This window comes from Vidua chalybeata, chromosome 1 (genome assembly GCF_026979565.1).
Source record: "Vidua chalybeata isolate OUT-0048 chromosome 1, bVidCha1 merged haplotype, whole genome shotgun sequence".
NCBI lineage: Eukaryota > Metazoa > Chordata > Aves > Passeriformes > Viduidae > Vidua > Vidua chalybeata.
In genome coordinates this window covers 133,190,817-133,216,663 of record NC_071530.1, presented here as the reverse complement: position 1 = coordinate 133,216,663, position 25,847 = coordinate 133,190,817, and the positions used below count along the sequence as shown (strand labels likewise).

Genomic DNA, 25,847 nt, shown 5'->3' with positions numbered 1-25,847 from the left:
TTTTTATTTTCTATTCAATTATGAGAAGACAATTGTTCCCCGCTTGAACAGAAAGGCAAACATATTAAAAAAGCTGATGGAATTCTCTACCAACTTAAAAAAAAAACATAATGAACCAGAAGATATTATCTTTTTCTTTTCTTTTGCTTAGTCTCTGCCAATTCATCTCTATAATGTGACTAAGAGATTATTTTATCAAGACAGAATCTCTATAAGAAAGCTAGGAATATATTGCTTATTGCAATATTTCCTTGGTTAAAAGAAAAAAAAAACAGTTATTAAAAAGTTACTTCCACAAACTTGAATTTCCCTCAAATTGACATAAATAAAAACTTATGTACCATGAATGGTTGCAAATTTATAGATAATCCATAAAAAAAAAAAAACCTCTATACATCATAGCAGCTGTGGCTGCACTGAATAGTCACCTCTAATTTAAAAAAAAAGTTTTCAACAAAGTAGATCTATATTTTCAAGAATTAATAATTACCTGCATTTACATTTTTTTTGTATTTTCACCATAGTTTAGTCAGAGTGCCTCAGAAATAAAAGCCACTCCTCTGCCAGTTTAGGCCCTGACAAACTAGAAAAAAAAAGATTCAGATTTCATTTAGAAACCTAAAACCATCTTATGCCACTTCTTGGAATAATCTTACTTGGAACTAGTACTATTGCATGTAAAATAGGGTTCACATCACTTCCACTTACAGAATACAACATGCCCAGTCAGTTTAAGGAGAATGACATTAAATTATCATGAATAATGTAGAGCCAGTAGAGTGCAGCAGCTGGGGTCTGATCTGCTGTAGAAGTTTTGACCTTCTGAATAACAAGACTTGATAAATCATATAAATTGATGTATGACTTTTATCATCAATTCTTCACAGAATGAAATGCACAATTCTTCTTTGGAAAATAAAAATTACAGCATTCATTAGGGTTACAGTTAATGCCAAAATGAGTGTATAGCCTCTATGTTTTGCAAGAACATCTTTTGCCTCTGTCCTAAAAGTTGCATTTGAAACTGAGGTTGCTGATTTAGCTGCAGGCTTAACATGGTTTCCTCTTATTATAAGAGTATCACTTCTGTCTTGTTTAAGTTAAGCTTAAGCCAGCATTCTCTAAATCTATTTGCTTATCTCATTCAGACAACCTGTCATCCCTCTAGGGGTACTGTCTACTTCTTTTTGAAAGCAGTTCAAATCAGGATGTTGTCAGCATATTAGTAGTGCCACAGCCTGTGACATTCACAAAATCTGAGAAACTGCAAAAATTAGAGCAAAAATAATTCCCACAAAGCTTTTAGGAGCTGTTCTATGTTAATTTATTGTCTAGTAAGCATCACCTTACACCTCTATGCATACACATATGGAAACACTCCCTTCCTCAATCACATATGTTATACTTCTGTTGCATAACACAAAACTTCTAGAGATTTTAGTATACAAAATAGGTCAGATAAAGCTCAAATTCAGCCCTATTTTATAAATAAGTGGATAATTTCACTTTTTTATTCTTTTATCCAGTTTATTATTTGAGTAAAGTATATAAACACAGATTATGTCACTTTGGAGGATTTCTTTCACCTTTTCCTTGCCCATAATGCTAACTGCTGGTCAGCTAAATATTTCTGGTTGTATTCTTCTTTCTATATGCAAGTCTTTTTTTATAACCCCAGATCCACAAGGAATTCTTCATTGTACCATACTACATGGCTTTTGTTTAAAGTTTAGTTCTATCTTTCACAAATGGACAATAGGTTTCTTACATTTTTTCCATCTCTTTTTAAACTTCCTTATTAATAAAGTTTATTAATCAACTTTATTAATTTTTCCAAAATGCAGCATCTATTCTTTTTTAATTAATCATATTCTGTGGTTCTGCCGAATTACAAATCCATGTGTGTTAAGGATTAAAATAGATCAGTTAGGTTACAATTAAGAAATATATGTCTTATGATCACTATATTTACCTGCTGATAAAACTGAATTCTACTATATTCATAGAATCATTAAGGTTGGAAAAGACCTCCAATATTGAGTTCAACCTTTGACCAAACACCACCAAGTCAACTAAACCACTGCACCAAGTGCCACATCCAGCCATTCCTTGAACACTTCCAGGGATGGTGAGTCCATCTCTTTCCCAGGCAGCTTCTTCCAGTGCTTAACAAGCCATTTCTTCACTGAAGAGGTATCTTAACCTCATTAACATTGGGAACAATCCAACCAACATAAGTAAGTTTTTCTTGTATTAAATAGCTTGAGAAAAAAGTTCAGGGCAACCATCAGTCAAGGAAACTATCATGTCATGTTGCAAATGGTAAATTTAATAGTCTGAGTAAGAGATGCAACAAGTTATCAGAATCAAACAACAGAAGTTGTTTTGGTACCTCATATTTACTATATTAGGGAGACAAAACCAGTTTCATAGTTAAGAGGTATTTTGTGGATTTCTATTTTACTTTGCAATAGCTACAATCTCCCCCCCCCCCTTTTTTCTTTTAATATACTGCAAATTATAATTTTAACTCATTTACTCTCTGTTTTTTTTCTATCTTACTGCCCTAGAAAACAAACACAGCAGAATGTTAGACTTCTCATGACTCCAATGTCACAAGTGTATTGGATGCATAGACCTATTTTTCTCTTTCCAGAAATTATTCTCTCAAGTGGAGTGTGTTGTTTTTAACAGGTTGTATAAAAAAGCAGTCTCAACAAGAACTACACTGACTGCAAATAAACCCACTGAGTATGTATATATATATGTATATATATTGTGTAAATTGTATTAAATAATTGTTGATGTGGGCTTGCTATCACATGTCCATTAGACAATTTGAAGACATTCAAAACTACATCGTGGTTGGCAGACATATTCTTTATGCAGTAAATTTAGAATTCAAAATTAATGATCCATTGATTTATGTTAAGTATTTGAGAAATGTCAATCTAGTTTAACCAGAATTCATTAGAAATTCTAATAAGCAGAAAATTTTACTGCTTTGCTGGAGTGGTCTAGCACAATAGAGAAATTAATTTAATTTATAGAAAAACATGCAGGAAAAGGTTTTACTGATTATCATCTTACGGTAATTTTCAATCTTCATTTCCTTAAGGTGACAACATGACTTTCTGAATAACCATGAATATCTATTTATTGACAAGCCATTTTTAGCAGAAAAAAAATACCTATGCTTTGCTAAGCAATGTACATTTTTTAACCTCCCCTAGAATTCTTCTAGTAAAAATACAAAAAGACAATGAAATAATGTATTTGTTTTGAAATTGTTTAGCTACAAAAAGCTTTATGTTTAATGACTTTTGATGCTGATTGTATTTTGTCTACTGTTCATTAATAATGTGCTCATAACTATCAAAGAAAGAAGAGAGGCTCAATTTCTGCTGTCAAATTCCAGGATGGACCTCTTACAGTTCTTAGCAATCAACCAAATTTCCAGCCTGAAAATAAACAAAAATGTTTATGGAAAAAGGGAAAAAAAACCACCATCTTTTCAATATTTGGATATCTTTAAGCAGCAAACATTAGAAACTTTCCTAAATCACTGCTTAAAAACACAGAGCTCTTGTATCTTGAATACTGTCACACTGATCACTGTTAAATAAAAAAAGATCTAATCAGGCTTTTAAAAGGAGATAAGACAGCAACGATGACCAGAAGCAGTTTCTATCATAGAAGGAAAAACTCTGACTCTGCAGTTTAACTGTATCAAATATAATAGACTGCATGGAACATAATAAAAATATTTAAAGCTTATACATATTACAGATAAATTATATAACACAACATTCCATTTAAAAATATCAGGAAGTAGTTTTTAAGTAAACACAGGGTGACAACTTCTCCATACAGACAATTAAGTTGTAGAATTCCTTTTGACCAAGTTTTGAAAGCAAGAATATAAGTAGGTTTAAAAGGGGACTGCAAATAATTGTGGCAAACAGATTCCTTATTGCCAGGGAATAAATCCAGCAGCATGCATGCAGCCACTGCCTGAGGAAGTCACTAAAATACCTGTATCAGAACCATTCTATGCATACCCTTCTCCTTATGTGTGTTCTCAGGTATTCATTGCTGAATGCTGCCAATATACAATATTGCAATAGTGAAATCTTCAGTGCCTTCTAGCATGGGAATTCCTTTATTGTGATTAGAGATTAACACCATTACATAACATTCCAAGATTCATGCAGAAGAAAGATATAAACACCAAGTCAAACCCTTAGGCACAAGACCACCACATCCTAATGAGGAGCAACCTGAATACACCTTTTACAAAGTATATACCTTATAAATCTGAAGAAATAAAACTTGGTTTGCTGATTGCTAAGCATCAAAGACAGCTGCTTCAGGGGGCAGCTAAGAATTTCTACTCTTTAAGGATTAAAATATGGAAATATCTCAAACACTGCAGATAAAACTCATGATGAAGTGCGCATGTGCTGGAGATAGAAGTATTCTTCATCAAGACAAGATATGAAAGACCGCTCTCTATATCAGAATGATCACAGAAATTGGGAGAGGTGCCTAACAACTGCGGAAAAGAAAATGTCACTTCCATCTTGAAGAAGCATAAGGATCTACAGAACCACAGACTGGTCAGACTAATCTCAATTCCTGGGAAAGTGATGGTACAACTAATCCTGGGACCTATTTCTAGGAACATGAAATACAAAGAAGTGATCAGGAGTCAGCAGGCATTAACCGAGGGAAGGTCACACTCGACCAATGTAATGACCTTCTACAATGAAATGACCACAAGGAGGGAAGAGCAGTGAATGTTGTCTATCTTGTCTCCAATAAGGCTTTTCCCATTGTCTCCTATCAGATCCTAGAGAATCTGTGAAGTACAGACTGGATGAGCAGACTTTGAAGTAGACTGAGACCTGGCTGAAAGGCTGGGCCCAGAGCAGGGAGATCAGTGGCACAAAGTCTAGTTGGAGGCCAGGTCCTAGAAGTTTATCCCAGGGGTCAATATTGAGTCCAGTCCTGTTCAATAACTTACTGATGTAGATGATGGGGCAGTGGGTGCCTTCAGGCAGTTTGTGAATGACACCAAGCTGGGAGGAGTGGCTGATATGTCAGAAGGTCATGTTGCCATCCAGAGGGACCTTAACAGGCTGGAGAAACAGGCTGCCCAGGATCTCACAATGTTCAGCAAAGCAAAATGCAAAGTCCTGCATCTGGGGAGGAAGCACACACACCGGTGCAGGCTGGGAACTGCCCAGCTGGAGAGCAGCTCTGCAGAAAAGCACCTGGAAGTCCTGGTGCACACCACGTTGAACATAGGCCAGCATGCCTTGAGGAAAGGGAAGTGAATGGCACTCTGGGCAGTATTAGGCAGAAGGAGGTGATCCTACCCTTCATTCAGCACTGGCAAAGCCACACCTGGAGTTCTGTGTCCTCCCCAGTTAAAGAGCAACATGGACATACTGGAGATAGTCCAGTAAAAAACCAAAAAGATAGGGACTGAAGCATCTCTCACATGAGGATAGACAGAGAGCTTGAACTTTTTAGCCTGGAGAAGAAAAAGTTCAGGGAGGAGATCTTATCAATAAATACAAACACCTGAAGGAAAGTTGCAAAGAGAATGGATCCAGGCTCTTTTCAGCAGTGTCCAGTGACAGGATCAGAGGCAATAGGCACAAACCGAAGCACAGGAAGTTCCCTTTGAGCAGAGAGAAACATTTTTCATTCTAGGGGTGACCAAGCTCTAGCACATGTATCTCTTGCCCAGAGATTTTCTAGATTCTCCATCCCTAGATATATTCAAAATCCAGCTACACATAGTTTTGAACAGTGCCCCTAGGTGACCCACATGAGAAGGAGGGTCGGGCAAGATGACCTCCAGAAGCCTCTTCCAACCTCAATCATTCTGTGATTTTTGTGGTAAAGAACTCATGTCCAAGAGCATCAGACTAATCCTACCTCTGCCCATAAGGACACATGGTCAGTGGTTCTACAAAAATACCTTTTCCAGAGCAAAAGTGACATCTGTAACAAGATACCTTGTTTTCAGATACTACTAACTCCTATTCTGCTGTTGCTCATCACATTTTGTCCTCCCCAGATTCACTGTAAATAAGCTTTTTCATCAGCAAAGGTGGACAATCAGGTATATCTCAAAATTAGACTCAGATACTGACAGTGATTTCAAGTGGAAAATGCCCCAATATGTACAAATAGTGGTAAAAATTTCTACACACATTTATTCTCCTCCCCAGTATCTCACAGTGTTCTCCAGTACAACACTTCTTTGCAAGCCATTAATGTCAGAAAAATGAATAAAATTTAAAAGTTGCACCATTAGTATTTCTGTTCAATTTTCTCCCTGAATGTTTACGATAATCACGAAAACAAATCCTGATACTTAATATATTAATGAAATTATCACAAATAAGCAGTGCTGGAAGACACTGTTAAAAGAAAGTAATTTAGTCCATTCTCTTGTTCCAGCGCAGGACCAGCTACACTTGTGTCTCTTCTAACAGGTATTTGCCAAACCTGCTCCTTAAGATTTTCACAGCTTCCAAACAAGTCCTAAACAAAGTATGCAAGCATTTTAAGTTTTCTTTCCATTAAAAGGTTCTCCCTACCAAGTTCAGTCCTCCCTAACATAACTTTACTCCTTTCAGCTTCACCATGAGATGAACACGGAAAAGTGATAATTTCCTTTCACTTGTCCATCTCCTTCATTCCCTGGGATTGTCTCTTTAGGAGGCTAAATTAACTCATGTGTTTGATTCTTTCCTAGCACATACCATGGTTTTTAGACACCTATTATTCATTGCTATTACTCTCCACTGAATTAAAACTGCTCTACATAATTTTTGAAGGGTATGCTATTCCAGGTGAGACCTTACCAAAGCCTAGCAGTGGGAAAACTTCTTCACAGCGCTTCCTGGCTAGTGTCTGTGCATTCCTGTATGACATTAATCTCTTTCAGGATACTGGCTACAGCTCAACTTATATACTATTAGGTTTCCCTGATTCTCTGCCAAAGAACATTTCCCTACACAATTTTTCTTTGTCCTATGTCAACCACATAAATGACCCCTACAGAACATCACTTTGCATTTTTCCTTCTGATTAGCATCATAACATCATAACCATAGCTTGGGTTTTTCAGGATAATTTTTTAATATAATCCTGCCATGAGGTGTTAACACAAGACTGGGAGAAGTGTATCTATAAATTCAGTGAGTATACTAATTAATTAATGTCTTAGTTATATAATAGAAACACTGAACAAAACTGGTTCCCAAAGAGGTCCCCATTTGAAAAGATCCTTCCATTCTAACAGTAACCATTTATTAACATTTTTGTTAACTATAGCTCATCTGTTTACACTGCTCATATAGTATTTTAAGTTTCTTGAAAGCCATATGCTTCATATTTACACTAGTGAGCAGAACAACTTTTGCTGTTAAGGAAACTGGGAATACGAAGTACTGAGGTGTTGTGAACAAAATGTAATATTGCCAGTATCTAATAATAACCCCAAAAATCAGTATTAATATATACACAATTTTATAAGCAGTTAAGTGAGAATATCAGAAAGAGAGCTCAGAATAATACATTGCTTTACAGAATATCAATTTTATGTCCTATTTTTCCATTTTAATTTGTGACATTTTTTCACCATGTATTCTCAAAAAACATCATGGCTTTCATGACCCACAAGTATGAAGGTCCACTTAAATACATATATTAAAAAATAAACAAAAATTGATTCTGCCTGGAAAGTAATTAGTAAGTTATATGCATGCTTTAAACCATTTATCACATGAACTTACAAAGCATAAACCTCTAGAAGAAAGAAGAGAGAGCAACTTAACTGCTTAAAGCTTAAATAACATCCAAAATACATTTTAGTAATTTGAAAATTTATAATAATGAATATTTTTAGTTTCTCTTTATTAAAGGAATATTTTCCTCTCCATGCTTTAAGTTCTACTCTAAGACTCAATGTCCTAGCTTTGCCAGTTTCTGTTAAAACTTAAGATTTTCAGATAGCAAAAAAAATATCATATAAAAGGTTCACAGATGAAATACTGGCTCCATCAAAGTCAAAATTTCCTCATCTTTGATTGACCCAAGATTTCACCTTATATCTGCTGAAGTTCTGAAACTTTACAGATATTCTGAAAGCATGAAAAAAATGACATGATATTTTCCTGGTCCTTAGAAAGCTCTTCTGACATATTATGTAGATTCATATAGCATTCTATGCATGACTCAGACCACGCATGTGCATAGACATACTATAAATAATGCTACATGTCTTATAATTCCAGCTCCTCATGCACAGAAAACACATCACTTCAACAGAAATTTCATTATAAGGAACATTTGCCAAAAAACCCAACCAAACAACCAAACAAAAAGAAAACCAAAACACAGAGTAGTAGTAACTCCTTAAATTGCACTCCAATGCACTCTAATCACTTAAGTTACTGATAAGGAGAGTAAGACTTGATTTTCAGTTTTCCCTTTGCAAGTCAGGGGTTGGAAGGCAAATGGTGCTCAGCTTGTAAAATGCCCTCACCTGTATGCTCTAAAGGGGCAATTATTTTAAACATACTCTCCAGGATGTTCTAATGCTATACAGATGTTACTTAATCTACAGAGAGCAGCTTACTTACGTCTGGGGCTCCTTTTCATTTTGCTGTTTTTGCTGTGGTTGAAGAACGTTATTTACCAGCTCAGTGATCCCACTAAAGGGAAACCACCTGTTTAAACAAGCAAATAATGTGACTGAATAACCAATAAAACCACACTAGTTTAAATGTTCTCTTATCCAATGTTAGTAGAAATACACAGGCAGAAAAGCTAGAGCCAACGGGAATGTGAGCTGCAGAACTAAGTCAGCCACTAAGGGTGTAAGGGAAGTAAAGTTTTACAATTCACCAGTTCACAAGCAGGCAGCAAGAACCTACATCCAGCTAACATGTGGATGGAGTAAGAAGCTACAGGCAGCTCTCTTACAAGCCAGTCAGGAAGCAGATGACAAACTACCTGCAGCCTATCAGGTATCAGTGAAAGCTAATACCATCAAAGGTGCAGAGAGCAGAACATGGCAAAGGTAGAAAAGTCAAGCCTATTGCATCTTGAAGATACTTTACTTACTGTGTCGGCTGTGGTTTTTGCTCTTCTTTGACCCTAAAAAGATAAGTTTGCACAACTGAGTGCAACATGTTGAAAACAACTACCCTGAAGTACTAAAATCTGTATCGATCGGGAAGGGAAAAGTTCCTATTTTCAATTAAAAGGATTTGCTTTAACATTTGTTGTATGCTTATATTAAGCTATATTATGGGCTTATTTCCATTTAGTTTTAAAAATGGAGAGTGCCAAGTATAGAAAACTTTAATATGTTAATTTTTAGTTAAAACTAAAAATTAAATTACTAATGTTCTTTACCTGACTTTCAATTTTTTGCACATAATACCATATTAAAACATTTCCAGCAATACATTCAGCTACAAATACAAAGGAAGGTGCTTTGATTATGTGAACTACAATCTATTTCTTTTTTATTCACAACCAAAATGCCTGTCATAGTTCAAGGCAAATTTTTAACATGTAATATACCATTTTAAATGCAGTATACTAAACTAATAGATTAAAGGAAAATCTGCGTTATATTTATTAAACTACAGTAATGTCAGGACTTGTAGAAAACATAGCTAAAAACTAAGGGAGGAAAGCTAAGGAATTTTACTCATCAGTGAACTTTACTAGGACTTGCTTAAAGAAATAACTGGATAATTCATATAGTAGGTCTGTTTAGTACTGATTAATAGTTGTCCACTCTCTTAAGGAAAATATTCCATCTGAAATACATGCTTTAACTTAAATGAGCAAGTTGATGTTCTATATCAAACCTGTGCTGGTTTCAGCTGGGGTAGAGTTAATTTTCTTCACAGTGGTTGGTATGGGGCTGTGGTTTGACTTTGTGCTGAACAGAGTTGATAATATAGAGATGTCTTTGCTATTGCTGAGCAGGGCTTACACAGACCCAAGGCCTTTTCTGCTTCTCATACTGCCACCCAGGTGAGGAAGTTGGGGGTGCATGGCAGGATGGGAGGAGACACAGCCAGGACAAACTGACCAAAAGGATACTCCAGACCATGTGGCCTCACGCTCAGTAAATAAAGATAGGGGTAGTAGGAGGAAGGTGGGGGTAGTAGGAGGAGGTGTTTGGAGTAATGCCATTTGCCTTCCCAAGTCACTGTTGCACATGATGGGGCCCTGCTCTCCTGGAGATGGCTGAACACCTTCCTGCCCACGGAAAACAGTGAATTAATTCCTTGGTTTGATTTGCTTGTGTGAGTAGGTTCTACTTTCCCTATTAAACTGTCATTATTTCAACCCACAAGTTTTCTATCTTTTACCCTTCTAATACTCTCTCTGCTCCTACTGGTGAGGGAACGAATGAGCAGCTGCTTGGGCCTTGTTTCCTGACTGGGGTTAAACCATGACAAAACCCAAGAACAGAGACATATACATACAGGAGTATTTGCATCCTCTAATTGCAGGTATTGGTCTTAAATATCAAGTTAGGATCTACTTTCCCTATATGTTCAAAAACCCAAAAAGGTTCCTTTATAGATATTCTGAATGTCTCTATAGAGAATACTCTCACCTACCTAAACAGGAGGCACAGGCTCACAATTTTAAGTGGATGCTTGGTGTTGCACAGATAAATAAAGCTCACCAAAATACCTCCGTATCTCATCCACCATATGATAGCACAGGAAATAACTCCATAAACAGCATTCAGTGACTACGTGAGATTTAAGTAAGTGGACAATGAGAAAGACTAATATCTCTCCAAAACTGAGTACCAAAAGGGAAAACTGAACATGCAACACACAGTAAAATGTCTTCTAGCATGGTTTTGCCTCTTCAGTGCTTTAGAAATGTATATAAAAATAACATTCCAGTACAAAAAACAAAATAAATAAATAAACAAGGCCAACAAAATCAAGCAGGTATATTAAACAAAAAAAAGGAAAAAAAAAAGTCACATGCCATTGCAATTCCACTCTACCATGCATCTTAATCATATTATTATCTTTAATCAAGACAATCCACACTTGTTTTTCAATGCAGAAAATTCAGAACTGGAGAAATGGGAGGGATGGGAAATCAAAGCATGTCCACACTTTTCTCACTAGGTAGCTCAGGATATTTAATTTAGATCCCCAACATTATGAGCCTTAAGGCTCCATGGTCAGCTGTGAGAAGGAAATTCCCAGATAATAATTCAGAGCTCCTAAGTTGCCTACACAGAACTAGACACTGAAATGTGACCTCCCTGACAACTGAACATTGAAAACTGAATATATCACTAATCTATATATTCCTTTCCATACATTATTTCCAAACATACGTACTCAACTCTTTTAAGTTATTACTTCATTGTGAATTGTTCTATAGAACTAAAGAAAGGAAATCCGAGCCCTTCACATAATCAGATTACAACCAGCATCTTCCCTTTGGATAGTGACCATGGTCAATCCTTTTTCACATTTGGAATTGAGAGCAAGTTACTGTAAGATCTGTACTACTGTGTGTAGTTTGAAATCTTTGGTACATTTTTTTTCAACAAGATCTAGCATATTCACACTATAGTATATATATGGTGGCTTCAGTTGCAGCTGCAAACCCTTGGTATTTTTGAAAATCTTACAATCAATTTTTAGTTTCGCACCAGTAAATAAAACGCATTGTCCATTATAAGACATGTTGAAAACCTGCACTGAAAATTAATTTCTCAGCATTTTATAGGAACACTGTGTTCTAAGTCAGGATATTATATGACCCTACAATTCAAAATATCTCTCTTACAAATTAATCTTTTTGCCTCCTAGAATTCTGTCTCATTCACTCTCCACTTTCCAACACTGCAGTTATGTGAGGACAAGAGCTTCCATTATTATATAACAGTGACGCATTCCTTGAGCACTCTCCATACATCCTTCAGTCCCTGGATTAGGAAATTATCTTCCTTGACTTTATAACGAGCATAGGAGACACGTTACAATTTAAAAAGAAATTATTAAGAAAACAGTTGAATTAATAGATTCTACCATATGATTTTAAATTAATATTAACCTTGTGGATCAACAGGCCTGAACCCTTCAGGTGTATAGCCAGGTATTTATCTTTCAAGGTCAGAGAATGAATACAGATTCTGGATCTAAATCTGAAAACCACTGACTAATTTCTGCTTCTTTTTTTCCAAAAGATTTCATTCAGATGAAATTACAAGTTGTAGCAACTGATAGAAATAATTATATATTAGATGAAATGCACTGAATGTATTTTTAGCATTGCTGTGGTTTAAATATCTTTTTCTAGACAGAAAAGGACGAAAGAGACTCCAGATAACTTGAACCCTGTCTACATGTACACATACAGTTGTATTTCCTTTAGTTACAAGAGCTGCGTTGTGTTTCACTGGATTGTGTACTCCCATATTTATGCATTGCTTTCTATCCTCCTTTCAAAAATCAGCAACAAACAATTGCTTAAAAGAAGTGTCTTGCCAGGTCAGCAAACCCCCAAATTTCCATTTTCTCAACAGACCAACTGAAGTACCCCAAGTAGTATAACTACATACTGCTCCTTCCCGGCTACCTGTCTTCATTTAACCTTCCCATGTCTTTTCAGCTCTATCCACCCAAAACTCTACCAAGAACAGTGTCACTTCTCATTATTCACTAGAAACAAATTCTGATCTAAAAACACCAACAGGCTGCAGATAATGTGTCTGATCGACAGTAACTGAGACAATGTATTCTAACGGTGCAGAATACTAAGTATTTTACCACCTATTCTAAAATGTTAGAGGAGTTTGAAAATTTTGTCACAACTCTTTTTTTAAAAGATCACAACTCCATACACTACTCCACTTGAAAACAAGCCAGGATTTTTCTACTTGCCAACAATAAAGAATTTTTACACCTTGCACTTTGTTATGGGAAACCTCTGCCCTTTGAAACACACACAGCACCATTACTTTTGTGTTCCTCTGCAAGCCTACACAGTCCAAGTGCCAGACCCCTTTGATCTTTCCCAGTAGCTGGAATCATTAAGCTAAATCTCAAGTCTCAGTGAACAGTTTTTGATGTTGGGTTCTCTCCGTGTACTAAAAATTTCCTCAAAGATTAAGGCTATTCCCACTGGCACAGGGAATGAATATGAGAACAGAACAGAAAAGAGAGGGAAGAGAACAAGAAAAATGGAAGCAGGAGAATAAGTAATGAAAACATCAATATAAAATTATTATTATCCCTTTAAACTCCTAATACTTTTCTATTTTTCAATCTACTGCCACCAGTAAAAGCTTCTCTCTAAAATATACTATGTCAAAGCCATAAAATATTCTTTCCAAAAGGTGCTTTGGAGACAGGTAAACTAACAAGCACTCTGTTACCAGAGCTCATCTCTATTTTCACATACTTGGATGCATAGCCACAAAAGCATAGGGGAAGAACTCAAGTGCCTCAATCTATGAAAATAACCCTTAAAACAGACTCTACAGCTCCTAGATATCCATATTCGTCCTTCTCAAGTGATGTTTGGGGAATCCAGATTTTAGAATCAGCCATCCTTGGCAGGGATAAACATCATAATATCTACCTCTAACCCAGTAATACTCGCAAGATTCACAACTTGCCATCCGTGGACCTACAAGCACAAGGAGATCAAATCTGCAGGAGTAAACTGGGTGTACCTAATGTCTCCTAGAAACACTGTGTGGAGTTATATATAACACTATATAACTCTATATCACTTTAATTTAAAAATGCTACAGGCAAGTAGTTTCAGTCTTTTGCTCAATTATAGTCTATGTTTTCTGTATTTCCTAACCAACTCAGTGGACTAGGATAGACCAAGATGGAAGTTTTTTCTAGCCCTTTTGATGAAATTGAGGAGATTTGAAAAAACAGGTAAATCTTTTGCTTGGAATTCATCCATGAAAAAAAAATCTAAATATATTTTATTATCACTATTAATGCTGTAGTTTTGATAGTACCAATTTAATGAAGCTGTTGATGCTTCTAGAGTAGTTATTTTTATCAAATATATTGACTAGGAAATCCAGAGAGTGGTACACTTGTATGAAATTTTTAAATTTAGCGGATGCAGATCCTAATGACAAAGCAGGATGTATGTGCAGTAGTCTCAATGAGCAATGCATGTTACACTAAACTTGATTAAGAATCAACATAAGATTAAATATTAATGCACCAAACTATCTGGTTTTCCTAAAGCAAATCATACAGGAAGGATGAGGGACAGTCTCAGATCTATAAAAAGATTTGTCAAGTTTGCTTCCTCTGCAGATACCATACTGACATTGACCTCCAGCTTTGTTCACAATAAAGAAATAGAAATAGTTGAGAGAAGAGAGTAGGAGAGAATTTTGTCTCAAACCCAGATTTATATTATATGCAATAAAAATCTGTAAAGCTGCTATCTTTCAAATAAAAACAGCAGCATGAATGCTAACTACTTCATAACCAATTGTATTATAAGGTGAATTAAACTGAATACTATCCTCAGGATTAGGATTTTTCCTTCTTTGCATTCCAGACCCCACTAACCCAGATGACAGTAGCTTTCACAAGAGTCAAGGTGCCAACATCTTTGAAGTGTTCTCTCTCTCTTTAATAACTGTCCACAATTATAAGCAGATTTGAAATATTCCAAAATCACTTGATAGTTAACAAATGTCTTTTCAATGCACAAATAGTGAAAAGATTTTAATGAAGTTATGTAATTAGCTTTCTCTGGAATTTATATATTCCCATTCTCATAGTATACGAACATCATAATCTCTAAAAGTAGTTTCCATTGGCAATATTTCTTAATTTAGAACAACTTCCTCCCCTGAAACTTATACCCTTGAAAATGGCACTGAAAATAAAATAGATTTAAAGAAACAACGAAAAAAATCTAACCTCCCTTCCCTCTTGCTTCCCTGTACCTTCCATTATTTCTTTCCAAAACATTGCATTTGGTGCATAACTATATCCAAACCACATTGGGGATACCCATGCCCTCATTTTTATTGTGCTGAAAAGGATGGAAGATCATCAGCTCCAGTGACATTCAGAGGTTTCCACCACCCTGTCATAGAATGCAAGGTTCATTAATCCATTTTCCTAGACCGCCTGCTGTGGACTCTTTCTTTTTTTTTTTTTTTTCCCTAAATCTTCATAACAGTATTTCAATTATGTGCCCTGCACCAAATGAACAAACAAAAATGATTAGTTGCAGTGACTGCAGTGACTTAACTCACACATCGGAAGTCAAGACACAACACACAGTATATTACTTTGCCGGCATTCACTCTTGTCAAAACAGGGGACTTAACACAGACATATATTCAAATACAACCAACTATTTTCTTGAGAAGGCATCTCCACAGATTAATTAAGTTAAATTATGTAAGTATGTTTAACTCCAAGAAAGGAGGTCAAATTTAAATCCATGTCATTTACATAACCATAAAATGTTATATATTACCGAATTGATTCTTTGCATTGATTACCATATTGATGCTATAAGAACACAGACATAATAACATGCAGTTTAACTATTTTGATCAAACTTAAAGTCTTTAATTTATATTACTGTTCCAAGTGTTTTATTAATTTAGAGAGTATAAGTAGTTGAATTGAGAAGGATCATATTTTGGACAACAAAGTAATGTCTTTCCAAAGGGATATTTTCCTGAAAATATATGCAGGTGATTTTATTGTAATTTTGCTCTGTTTGTAACAATATACCAGTAGTTTCCAAAAAAACACTTCCACAATCAGTAGCTGAGCAGTAATCCAATATTTGATATAAGTGAACAAGCAGGTGGAGAAGTTGGGTACTTCAGCTAGAAACAACATCTGGTACACAGAACAAATATAAAACCTACATAAATCCAAGCATAAGAGGTTAAACATTCCTTGAAGTCCAAACTAAATTTTCCCTAAAGATGTACCAAAACAACAAGGAGGCACCATACATAGTTTACAGATAAGCACAGACATATTCATGCTCCTCTATAACAGTCTAAGCTGAATGAGCTTCCTGAATGACATCAGATGAGTATCATCCATAAACATAACAAGTTCTGTGAGATAAAGCCTACTCTGACATTTAGATGTTAATTAGAAATTTAGATGTTAATTAATCTAAGGTTCCAGAAAAACAAGCCGCAAAGTGAAATTTTGACACTAATATTTTTATAAAATATCTACTAAAATGTGGTTCAGTGTGACCAAAACCAGCGCTCAACAGCCCTGTAGTTTTAACTCTAAAACAGAAGAAATTACAGTATGTTTTGATTATTTCAGAATCAGCAAAATAAATCAGATTCTGCTTATCTTAGGATATGAACTCCTCAGGGCAGAAATGTTTCCTACCATTCATTTCTGGGATGAGAGATGGACACACTGTGTTCTACAAATGAAAGTTCCCTTGCTTCTCGCACGCCCTAACTCAGCCAGACTTCTTCCCTGCTATTTGTTATGGTGTAAAATGATAAAAATGAGTGTCAAACTCACCAATCAGCACGTGAGAAAGTTATTATAGTACAACTGTAATAATAAATAAGTACTACAATGAACAGTAGCCATTATGTTATATACAGTTACACATATACTGTATATAACATACATACGTTATATACAGTTCCAATAATTAATTCATGGATCAATGCTCTCTTTTGAAGGTTATACAAAATTGCAAGCAGGAGGCCGAGACCAGAGAGGTGACATTAAAAGGTCTGTGTGTCTGTCCAAACCTACCACACAGTTTAAAATTGACTACAGCAGCTTTTTCCTATACTTAGTAAGGAAAAAAGTATTTTGATTATCACAGAGTAAGCGGGAATTTCTAAGGCAGAATTTGAAAGCCCTCAGCATTATAATTTGTTGCCCAGTTGCAGCAGGCCAGCTGCTTCCCACGTAGGTATCATGTGTCTGGTGAGGGAATGAGGCATGTACAAAAGTTATAAAATAATAAATAATAGAAAGTCTTGGACCACACAAAGTTGTCAAAGAGGGCAACAACTAGAAAACAGTGTAAACAATCATAACAAAGGAATTATATTGGGTGAAGCTGTATCTTTCAACCCTAAAACTCCAGAAGTTTTTTTTCAGATTAGCATGTTACTAATATTTTTTAATTGGGAGCTCCACAGATTTGCTTTTTTTCTGGCTAAAGCATCCAATATCTGTCAGATGTTCCTCTCTAGCATCATATAAAATAGCTGCAAGATTGGACCAGCTAACTTGCAACACATAAAGCCAAAAATTATCCTGTATTAGAAATGCAGTAAGAACAAAACAAAGATCAAATTAATGCATATGAAGGATGTCAGGGGCAGCAGATTAAAAAAACACACAAGTTTTAAGGAATCCTTGAACCATAGCAAATATTTCTTTAAAAGCAGTTTACCTGTTCAGTTTCTATCAGCTCATTTAAAGAGCAGCTAATGTTCCATCGTTCTTCACTATAATGAATTTCCAAATCCACTTCAACGACATGAGATACAAGTAAATACCTCCTTGAATCTAATCAGTTTGTTCTGTCAGTAGACCCCTTTTTAAACAAAACAAAACAAAACAAAACAAAACAAAAGGCAATGTTCTTACAAATAACTTTCAATTTCTGTCAAAAGATCAACTTTGAGGCAACAGTCACTGTCCTGCTGTATGTTTGGTCACACTAAAGTCTCCCTGACACAATCTGAAAAGCCTTGACTTCTCTCTGATCTCAGTGCTCATATTTTATACAGGCTGAAACACCTCACATGGGAGCCTGACACTTGTTCACAGCCTCTAGGTAAGTAGCAACTGCTTTCACTCAGGATGTTTTAGCTAATTGAGCTTTAAGCACATGTACATTTCAATTCATTGGAGGGAAATAGTTTTATTTGGATTTAATTTTTTTCTCCAATTTAGTAAATGTTCCTCTCCTACGTCCTGCAGATAGGTGGATATTTCAGGCAGATGACCTACAGAGAATGAAAGAAATCAATCTGAGACAGCAGGCATCTAATCTTAAAAAAATGTTGGACTTTCCTCTAATTTTCCAAGAAGGAATAGAGACAAAATTGTCCAATTGTCACATAACATTTGTTATTAGATGCAATTTTCTGTAATTATGGGGACCTCATAGCTAGTCTTGGGTGAGATTTGCATTGAAAAAATGTTGAAGTTACAGATATTTCTACAACCTAAACTCCAGCAAAGATTAATTTTTGACAGCTAGTGTTCACTTGACTGTATCTATTTTCAAAAAGTCAGGTTTTTCCAAAGAAGTGCTGGAATAGCACTTAGGTCTGCCATATATTTTGTGTAAAAAGGAAAAAAAATATTATGTGTATTTTTTTACACATATTTTGTGTAAAGAGGGAAAAATGTTTTACATTCTTGTCTATAGGATGTGTGAAATGTACCAAAATAGCTGTGTTATGGTGAGCCATACTTTACTTCTGGAAATAAGGATGACTATAACAAGATGACTGGGAATTGTATAGTCTTGTTCATGACCAAAATGCAAACATTTCCTACTATTATAGTAATAACACATGCATAAATACATCCAAATGTAACATACATGTGTGTACAAGACTACTCAAATTTTAGTAAATCTATAATCTCCAAACACAGTTTTACCAGAGTGAACTTCAGTAACAGATAATCAAATACCAAATAAGGTTTTGTCCTACAATAGTTTTTCTTAGAGAGCACTCAAAAAAAGGCTTAAATACTTTAAATTAAAATTTTAATCATAAGGATTTTTTAGGGAGATTTATTTCAGTATCTGGATCACAACTTTCCTTAATGCAACTCTAATTTCCTTAATCACAACTCTACTTAATGCAATTTTTATTAATTCTGTATTGGAAAGATGAGACTTTATTTTTTACTTATGCTTCAAAATGTTTTGCAATTAACTGAAATTCTCAAGGAATTCATAAAATTAAGCAGAAAGCCTAATTTTAAAACTGATACAAAAGCTAGGATATTGAAATCAAACACATTAGGACCTTTTTAGAACATTAATTGAATTCTAATGTAAGTAAAGTTTAATTTTAGAACAAACCATTAAAAAATAAATTTCTCCTAAGGGTTTTGAGTTGCTTTTGGATTGGATTTTTACTTTTTCAACAGTAGATGGCATTCCAAGCATCTCCTGCAGAAAGTGCTTTCCTAGATGATTGTTCTGTCACCAGCTGCTAGTGAAATATGCAACCCTGGGCTCAGATGCTAGCAGGTGAATTTAAAAAAATTAATTTTAATTCTGTAATTAATTTTAAATGCATTGGTAATTACTTTGGACTTGATATGTTATTTTGCCTGTTAAATAACAATTTTATAATATTATTATCTCTAAGATACCCACCAGGGGAAAATCATATACACTAGAGCTTAAAAACTACACAGCAAACAATAAGCTAGTATTTCTCAGACTGTGACATTTAATTGTGTGAAATGGATTCAAATTTCTTCCAGAGTTCAGGCAATTCTAGAAAAGAGTTATTGCAAAAGATACAACAGGAACATAAATAAAAAATATCATTAATTTGTTTCTGTTCTCTTCCAAACCAGCCTTACAAAGAGCCCCTTTTTGGAGCAGACTTGTGTCCTGCAGTCCCTCTGCACACGAAGCTCTGGATCACTGTTGCATAATAAACAGGGTGTTGGCAGCTCAGATGATAGTCCTATGTAGCACATGCTAAACATCCTTGAAAAATTCACAAGTGAACAGATTCTGCAGAGCTACAACACCAGTATAGATTTCCAGTTGGGAGTATGAAACTAAATTTTGTTAATTCAGTATTTTTATACCTCTACTAGTAGTATAAATTAGAAGTAAAGGCAATCTACAGAAAAAAAAAAGTTTAAAAGTGATTCTCAAGTTCACAAATTAGTAAATTTCTATGTTGTTGTTTTGTAACAAAAATACCCCTTTCTTCTGAGGAAATAGGTACATGCATTTTTGTTTAAAGAAAACATATTTCTTAAATGAAAAACCTACCCAAAATCAACACAAGGAGTAGACTTTTCAAAACTGCAGAAATTAATGATGGAAGGATGAGATTACTATGTTTCAGTTTTTCTCATTAGTCATTGTCTACCCCAAGCACAAGTTCAATGCACTAAGTTGTGTGAGATGCAAATGAGAAAACAGTACATTAAATAGCTGAATGTCAAATAAAACTTAGACCTTCTATTTTCTATATTCTCTGAATCTCCCAAACTGCAAGCTCAATACTTCTTGTCCCATCACCTACTCGGGGCATGAAAAAGAGCAGCCTTTCATTTCTTTGAAATTTTGAAGTTTCCCTAAGTCTTCTGTCCTAAAGCTTACCTAAAGTGTTTAGCCTCTTCTCATGGCCTGTTTTCTAGGGATCTCACCTGGACTACTGTGAACTTACCCACTGCTATTTTGAGCTGCAATTTTGAAAACTAAACTCATTCTAGGTGGGCATTTAGTGGTGGTCATTATTGCCTGACAGTTTTGTAGGACATTGTAATGTTTATGCAACTTATGATAGCAAGTATCCTTTCCATAACCACGTGCAATTGAAGTTCATTTTCAGCATAAGAGACAGTTTAGAGCCTAGATACTGCACTTGGGAATAGACACATAGCCAGTAGCTAACTTCAATTTCAATTAATGATTACGTGTGAGCACAGCACTTACTGAATAACGTCCTTGTTGAATATCATTCAGTAATTTTAGAACATGTCTCTACTTTCTAAAAATCATTTATAACTTCTCTAACATGCTTGTAAGTGCACTCTATTCCATCATTCTGAACATTAATGGATGTGCTTGACAACTTCAGCAAAGTTTCATTTGGTAAATCTTTGTTTAGACAGAAAATCATCCATATATAGGAAGTAAAACTTTCTAGTTCATTACTCATGGGTAAGTATTATTATTCTACAGTAGTTTTCTCTGTATCACCTGCCCTGGATTACTTAGGAATATGTTTTTCAAGAAGATATTAAAGCCTTCCTCAAGATACGCTATCTATTACTACTTCTCTATCTACAGGAGCTGATATCTGTTGCAGAATTAAATTAGATTTTTCTGGCATGATTTGTTCTTGATAAATCCACATTGACTACTATTAATTTATTTCTTATCTTCTAGATAATTACAAGAACTTTGCTTATTTCTTCCCCTGATTTTCTTGGAATTTCAGTTGACTGATTCACTGCTAATCCTTGGCTCTTCTTCCACTCACACCACCCCAATTTTCTAAAGGGGATTCCATTCTTTCTGGTCATATCCAGAAAAGAGATTCCATCAGATTTTCTGAACTCTTAAAATAGCTTTCAATAAAATCCACAAGACCACCATAATCAGTAATTTTATTCTTTGTGACTTACAAATAAATTTTAAGACACAATTTTAGAGACAATCTTAGCATCTCAATTAAAATACTACTTCAGCCAATAGAAAACTATTTTCTAAAGTCCTGTCTATTCAGATCCCTTGATCCGAATAAAAACATTAATAGGAAGCATGATCTTGACCTTCTAGAATAAGACAATGTACAGAATATCTGCAACCACTTCTGAAATTTTTCTTATTCCCATTCCTGAAAAAAGGGCAATGGTCCTGTGTAGGTATTATGTGCTGTCTCTGAAAACAATCATATTAACCAATGAACAAAATTTAAAACTGATTCATACTTTTGGGCAACACTGTCTTGGAAAGCACAATGCTTTCACATTATTACACATGATCCCTACTCACCAAAGACAGAGCAGGCACATGTATCATAACCCTGTGAGGCCTGTCTGTGGCACTGCGTGCCTGTATCAAACATTCCAGATTTCCTTTAACTTATCTGTTCTATTCCCTCAAGATCTCAGTATTCTTAGTCACATTTGAACTCTTACTTGAAAAGCCAGCCCCGATGGAGAATAGAAAATGCAGAGATATGGATGTGCTTGTCACAGGTGCAGAAACAACAGATTTTGAAACTGATTGTCTCAATTTTTTTCATGTAGTTAATAATGCACTTCTTTTTCCCTTTAAAAGAGACATCAACTCTAAGAAAGACAAAGGTAGCTAAGATGAATCCCAAAATTCATGAACAATGTACACAATTTAGTTAAATCTTTCTTTCAAATCATGTACAGCAAAACAGGGGTGAAAAGTGACAAATAACATTAAAAGAGTTCAAAAAAGATGGGCAAGAGTGACATGACTATTGGGAAAATGTGAGACCTGAGTTGAGGATTTTTAACCTTATAGGAAAATTTATAAAAGCATTGTTTAGATTTCAGTCTTGTCAAACATTATGCTCACAGGAAACACAGGCACTTCAGCAGGCGTTTTGACTGTGAGGTTGGTTCATTTTCTCTTTGGCACTGTAGCCCCTTGACCATTCAAAGTGTACATATATCAGTTTGTAGCCAGGCCCATTATGACTGAACCAAGCTGTCATCTTGACTCAGGAAAAGCAGCTATGGATGAGAAGATAATGCAAGTTGGTCTGCATGGTGAATACAAGTCCCAGCTTGTATAGAAGCCTGGGCTTCTATCTTCATGTATAGAATAGAATAGGATTGATATAAACTGAAATATCTGTTCTTGAGCAAGAGACATGTGGATGAAAGAGGGGAGAGATTAGAACAAAAATTTAGAACAATTAGAACAAAAAATTAGAACAAATTTTGAAAGTTTAAGTTTTGTAAATATTGAAGCATTTTACTCATAACAGTAGTGAAACTTAAGTCAGTATTGGTTGTATCTCAAAATATGTTCTATTTAAATATCATGTTCTTGAACTTGATGCAATTGCTCAAAGAGATTGGTCACATATGTGGTGCAACCAGATCTTAATGGTTCCTCATCTAACTTTAAAATCTACTTAATCACTCTTCCCTTCTCCTACTGTGAACTCAGAAAATTTCCTCTGTGTGATTTCAAATATGCAGCCTTTTTCAACTGATCACACCCTCTCATGTAAGTCATATATGTCACCATCTATGTCCTAATGATAAATTAACAGCCATCTAACTGAAAAGTGAGATATATTTGAAATTAACTTTATGTGAGTACATTTCACAGCAACTTAAAACATTTTGAGGAAAAAAAACATGCATTGAAAATAAAATAAAGATGGCATTTGATGCATAAGGCATATTTAATACATTACCACCACCACAAAATTTACATCTATTTCAAATGTATACTATATAGATATTTTTAAATTACAATTAATAACATTACATAAAATTATATGGGGGTTTATGTGTCCATTTTGCTCATGAACTATCCAAACAAATCTCTGTAGTTTGCATAGCTAAAACTATGGGAGTCTGTTTTTAGCTTGTTAAAAATTGTTTCAGCATCTCTGAATAGATCTCTGAATACAGCATAGCTATAGTACAAACAGTGCCTTTCCCACATAAATGCAATATTATCTCACTGTCTGCATTGATTAAAAACAGTAGCACTACACAAAAGGAAGGGCTACATTTAATAAGACTATAAAAATTCAAAACTACTGAACTTCAGAAGGAGAAATTAGAAAATTCTTCCAACTTATGAGAAAAGGGATCTTTTTACTTTCTGGAGAACTTGCATACAGTGGCTCCTATTGCAGCTCAAAGAAGAAACCATACCTGGTTATCATATTACTTAGATAATGGACTGGATTTCTGCAAAGAATATAAGCTCTGGACTGACCTATAAAAAGCACATAAAATTACTACCTAATTAATTACACATAATGTTTCTCACTGCTAATACAATAACACTGCAGAATAACACTGATTTGCAAAATGTTCTCAGAACACAAAGCAGTGCTAGAAGTACTCTGCCATCTTCCACAGTTTTCAGAAGTAAATAGCAAGCTCTTTTGGTGTCAATAAAAAGACATTCTATAAATAAAATGTATTTATATCTTTGCAAATAAGCTGAAGAGTTGCACTGATCATGGCTTTAGAAATCTTGCCTAATTTTTCTAAGATGCTTCAAAGCCCAGCTTAGCATCTGGATGTGCTGATTTTTATCACTTTTACAGTGATAAGTGATAACAGGGTTTCACTACTTAAACAAGATCACCTTAGCAATGAAGAACAGCTGGTGCAAGCTGAACAGAAAGCGAATGGGCACAAGAGACCACTTTCTGTATCTCTATTTTGTTGGACATCTATATCATCAAACTGTTAAATCAATTTAGTCAATCAGAATTCAGAATTCTCTTGGAATTTCTCCTGACAATGGCTTACCATACAGCACCTACAGCAGTTTTCTCCTTTCCTAGTTTGCTAGGAAAGTTTGATATTCATCTTTAATTGTGCCAGTATTTATTAGCTGCCATTATAATTACCTACATCACCACAGTAATCCAAAATTCATCAGCAGGAAGCCATCAGCCATCATCATATTCCCTTTAACATTTTCCACCATAAGTACTCTGGCCTACTTTTCTACTCTCTGCATTGATTTTTAACAGAAGAGAGCATTGAGTGGGACATTTCAATTCTTATGTTCAAAAAGCTCAGCATCTTGTGTCCAGCATGTCCAAGATAAAGATCATGCTCAGCAATTTCCTTCCTCAGACATAATAATGGTTTTAGTCTATATGAATGGAGACAGAAGTTTCCTACAACAATCATCCACTCCTAAACCATCCTGTCTTTTGTTGGAGGTACAAAGTGCACTGATCTCACCTCTTCTAATATGAACACAAAGAAATATACATATTTTTTTTTAAACCCTCCATGTTAAAACAAACCCCACTAACTGCACATTAAATTCCTCCCCCAGGGAGAGAATGTGAGAGAACAAACCAAATGTAACAGATGTTAGTCATATTATTTAATGCATGACTGAAAGACTAAAGATATATGTTGATGAGGACAACACAAGAACCTCTGCAGAACAGAATGGGATTAGCACTTCCATATCTATTGTTGAAATGAGGGAACAGTATAAAAAACAAAGCCAAATCTCTTTTTCACATTTAATTAAATTGAAAACTATGGAATGACCAACAAAGGCACATCAGAACTTCTAATTTGCTATAAAGCTTGTCAAAACCCCAGAAGCCTATAATTCAAAATGAAGATTAAATCTGCCACAGATGACCACACCACAACACTGTGGTCAAACTTACTGACACTAATAATACCCTTTGTCTTTTGTTGTTCCTGTGTATAGTTTCAGGACGTAAATGGGTAGACTTCATCATAAACATTATCTAAATTAGTTACTGAAACCACAAGTGAATGTCAAAATTCCTATAATCATTGTAGCATTAATTGCAGATATTATTACAGCAGGTCAAAGAAAGGGAATTTGTTCTGTACATCACTAACAGCAGCTTTGAAAAAGCTATAATTAAAAAAAAATATTAAAAGCAATGTCTAAAAACCTGTATAATAATTTTATTTATTGGCAGTTACTTAAAAACCTCAGAGCTCAACATGAACACCATAAAGAGAGTACATAAATTTTAAATGTCTTTAAATATCTTCAAGAATATTTTAAATGCTAGCCATTTTCCTAAATATTAGTTGAAGTTAAGAGAATTATTAAAGCAGGTGGTCAACTAGCAATTAAAAAAAATATGTATGATGTCAAACATCCCTGTGGAATAGCCACAGTAGTCTTTCCTGTTATGGAACTTTAAGCAGACAGGAAATGTAAGCTATTTTCTATAAAATGGGCCAGAATAGTAGCATCTGTGATGACACTGTTATAATTAATATACTTTATCTAAAAATGCCACCTCCATGATAGCTCTACAAAAATATATTCTGGTT

General features: G+C 34.9%; 1 protein-coding gene across 17 annotated transcripts in view; it reads right to left on the bottom strand.

Annotated features, from left to right (window-relative positions):
• The window catches only part of RIMS2 (regulating synaptic membrane exocytosis 2), a 448,611-nt gene that overhangs the window by 382,594 nt on the left and 40,170 nt on the right, over window positions 1-25,847 (bottom strand). For 3 of the 17 annotated variants that reach the window (XM_053936996.1, XM_053937000.1, XM_053937028.1), the window contains exons 2-3: window positions 9,151-9,183; window positions 8,667-8,753 (exon numbers count right to left, since the gene is read on the bottom strand). The exons of the other annotated variants lie outside the window; for them this stretch is intronic. In XM_053936996.1, the coding sequence (XP_053792971.1) occupies window positions 8,667-8,753; window positions 9,151-9,183 (120 nt within the window). The remainder of the gene's footprint in view (window positions 1-8,666; window positions 8,754-9,150; window positions 9,184-25,847) is intronic. 17 annotated transcript variants of the gene reach the window in all.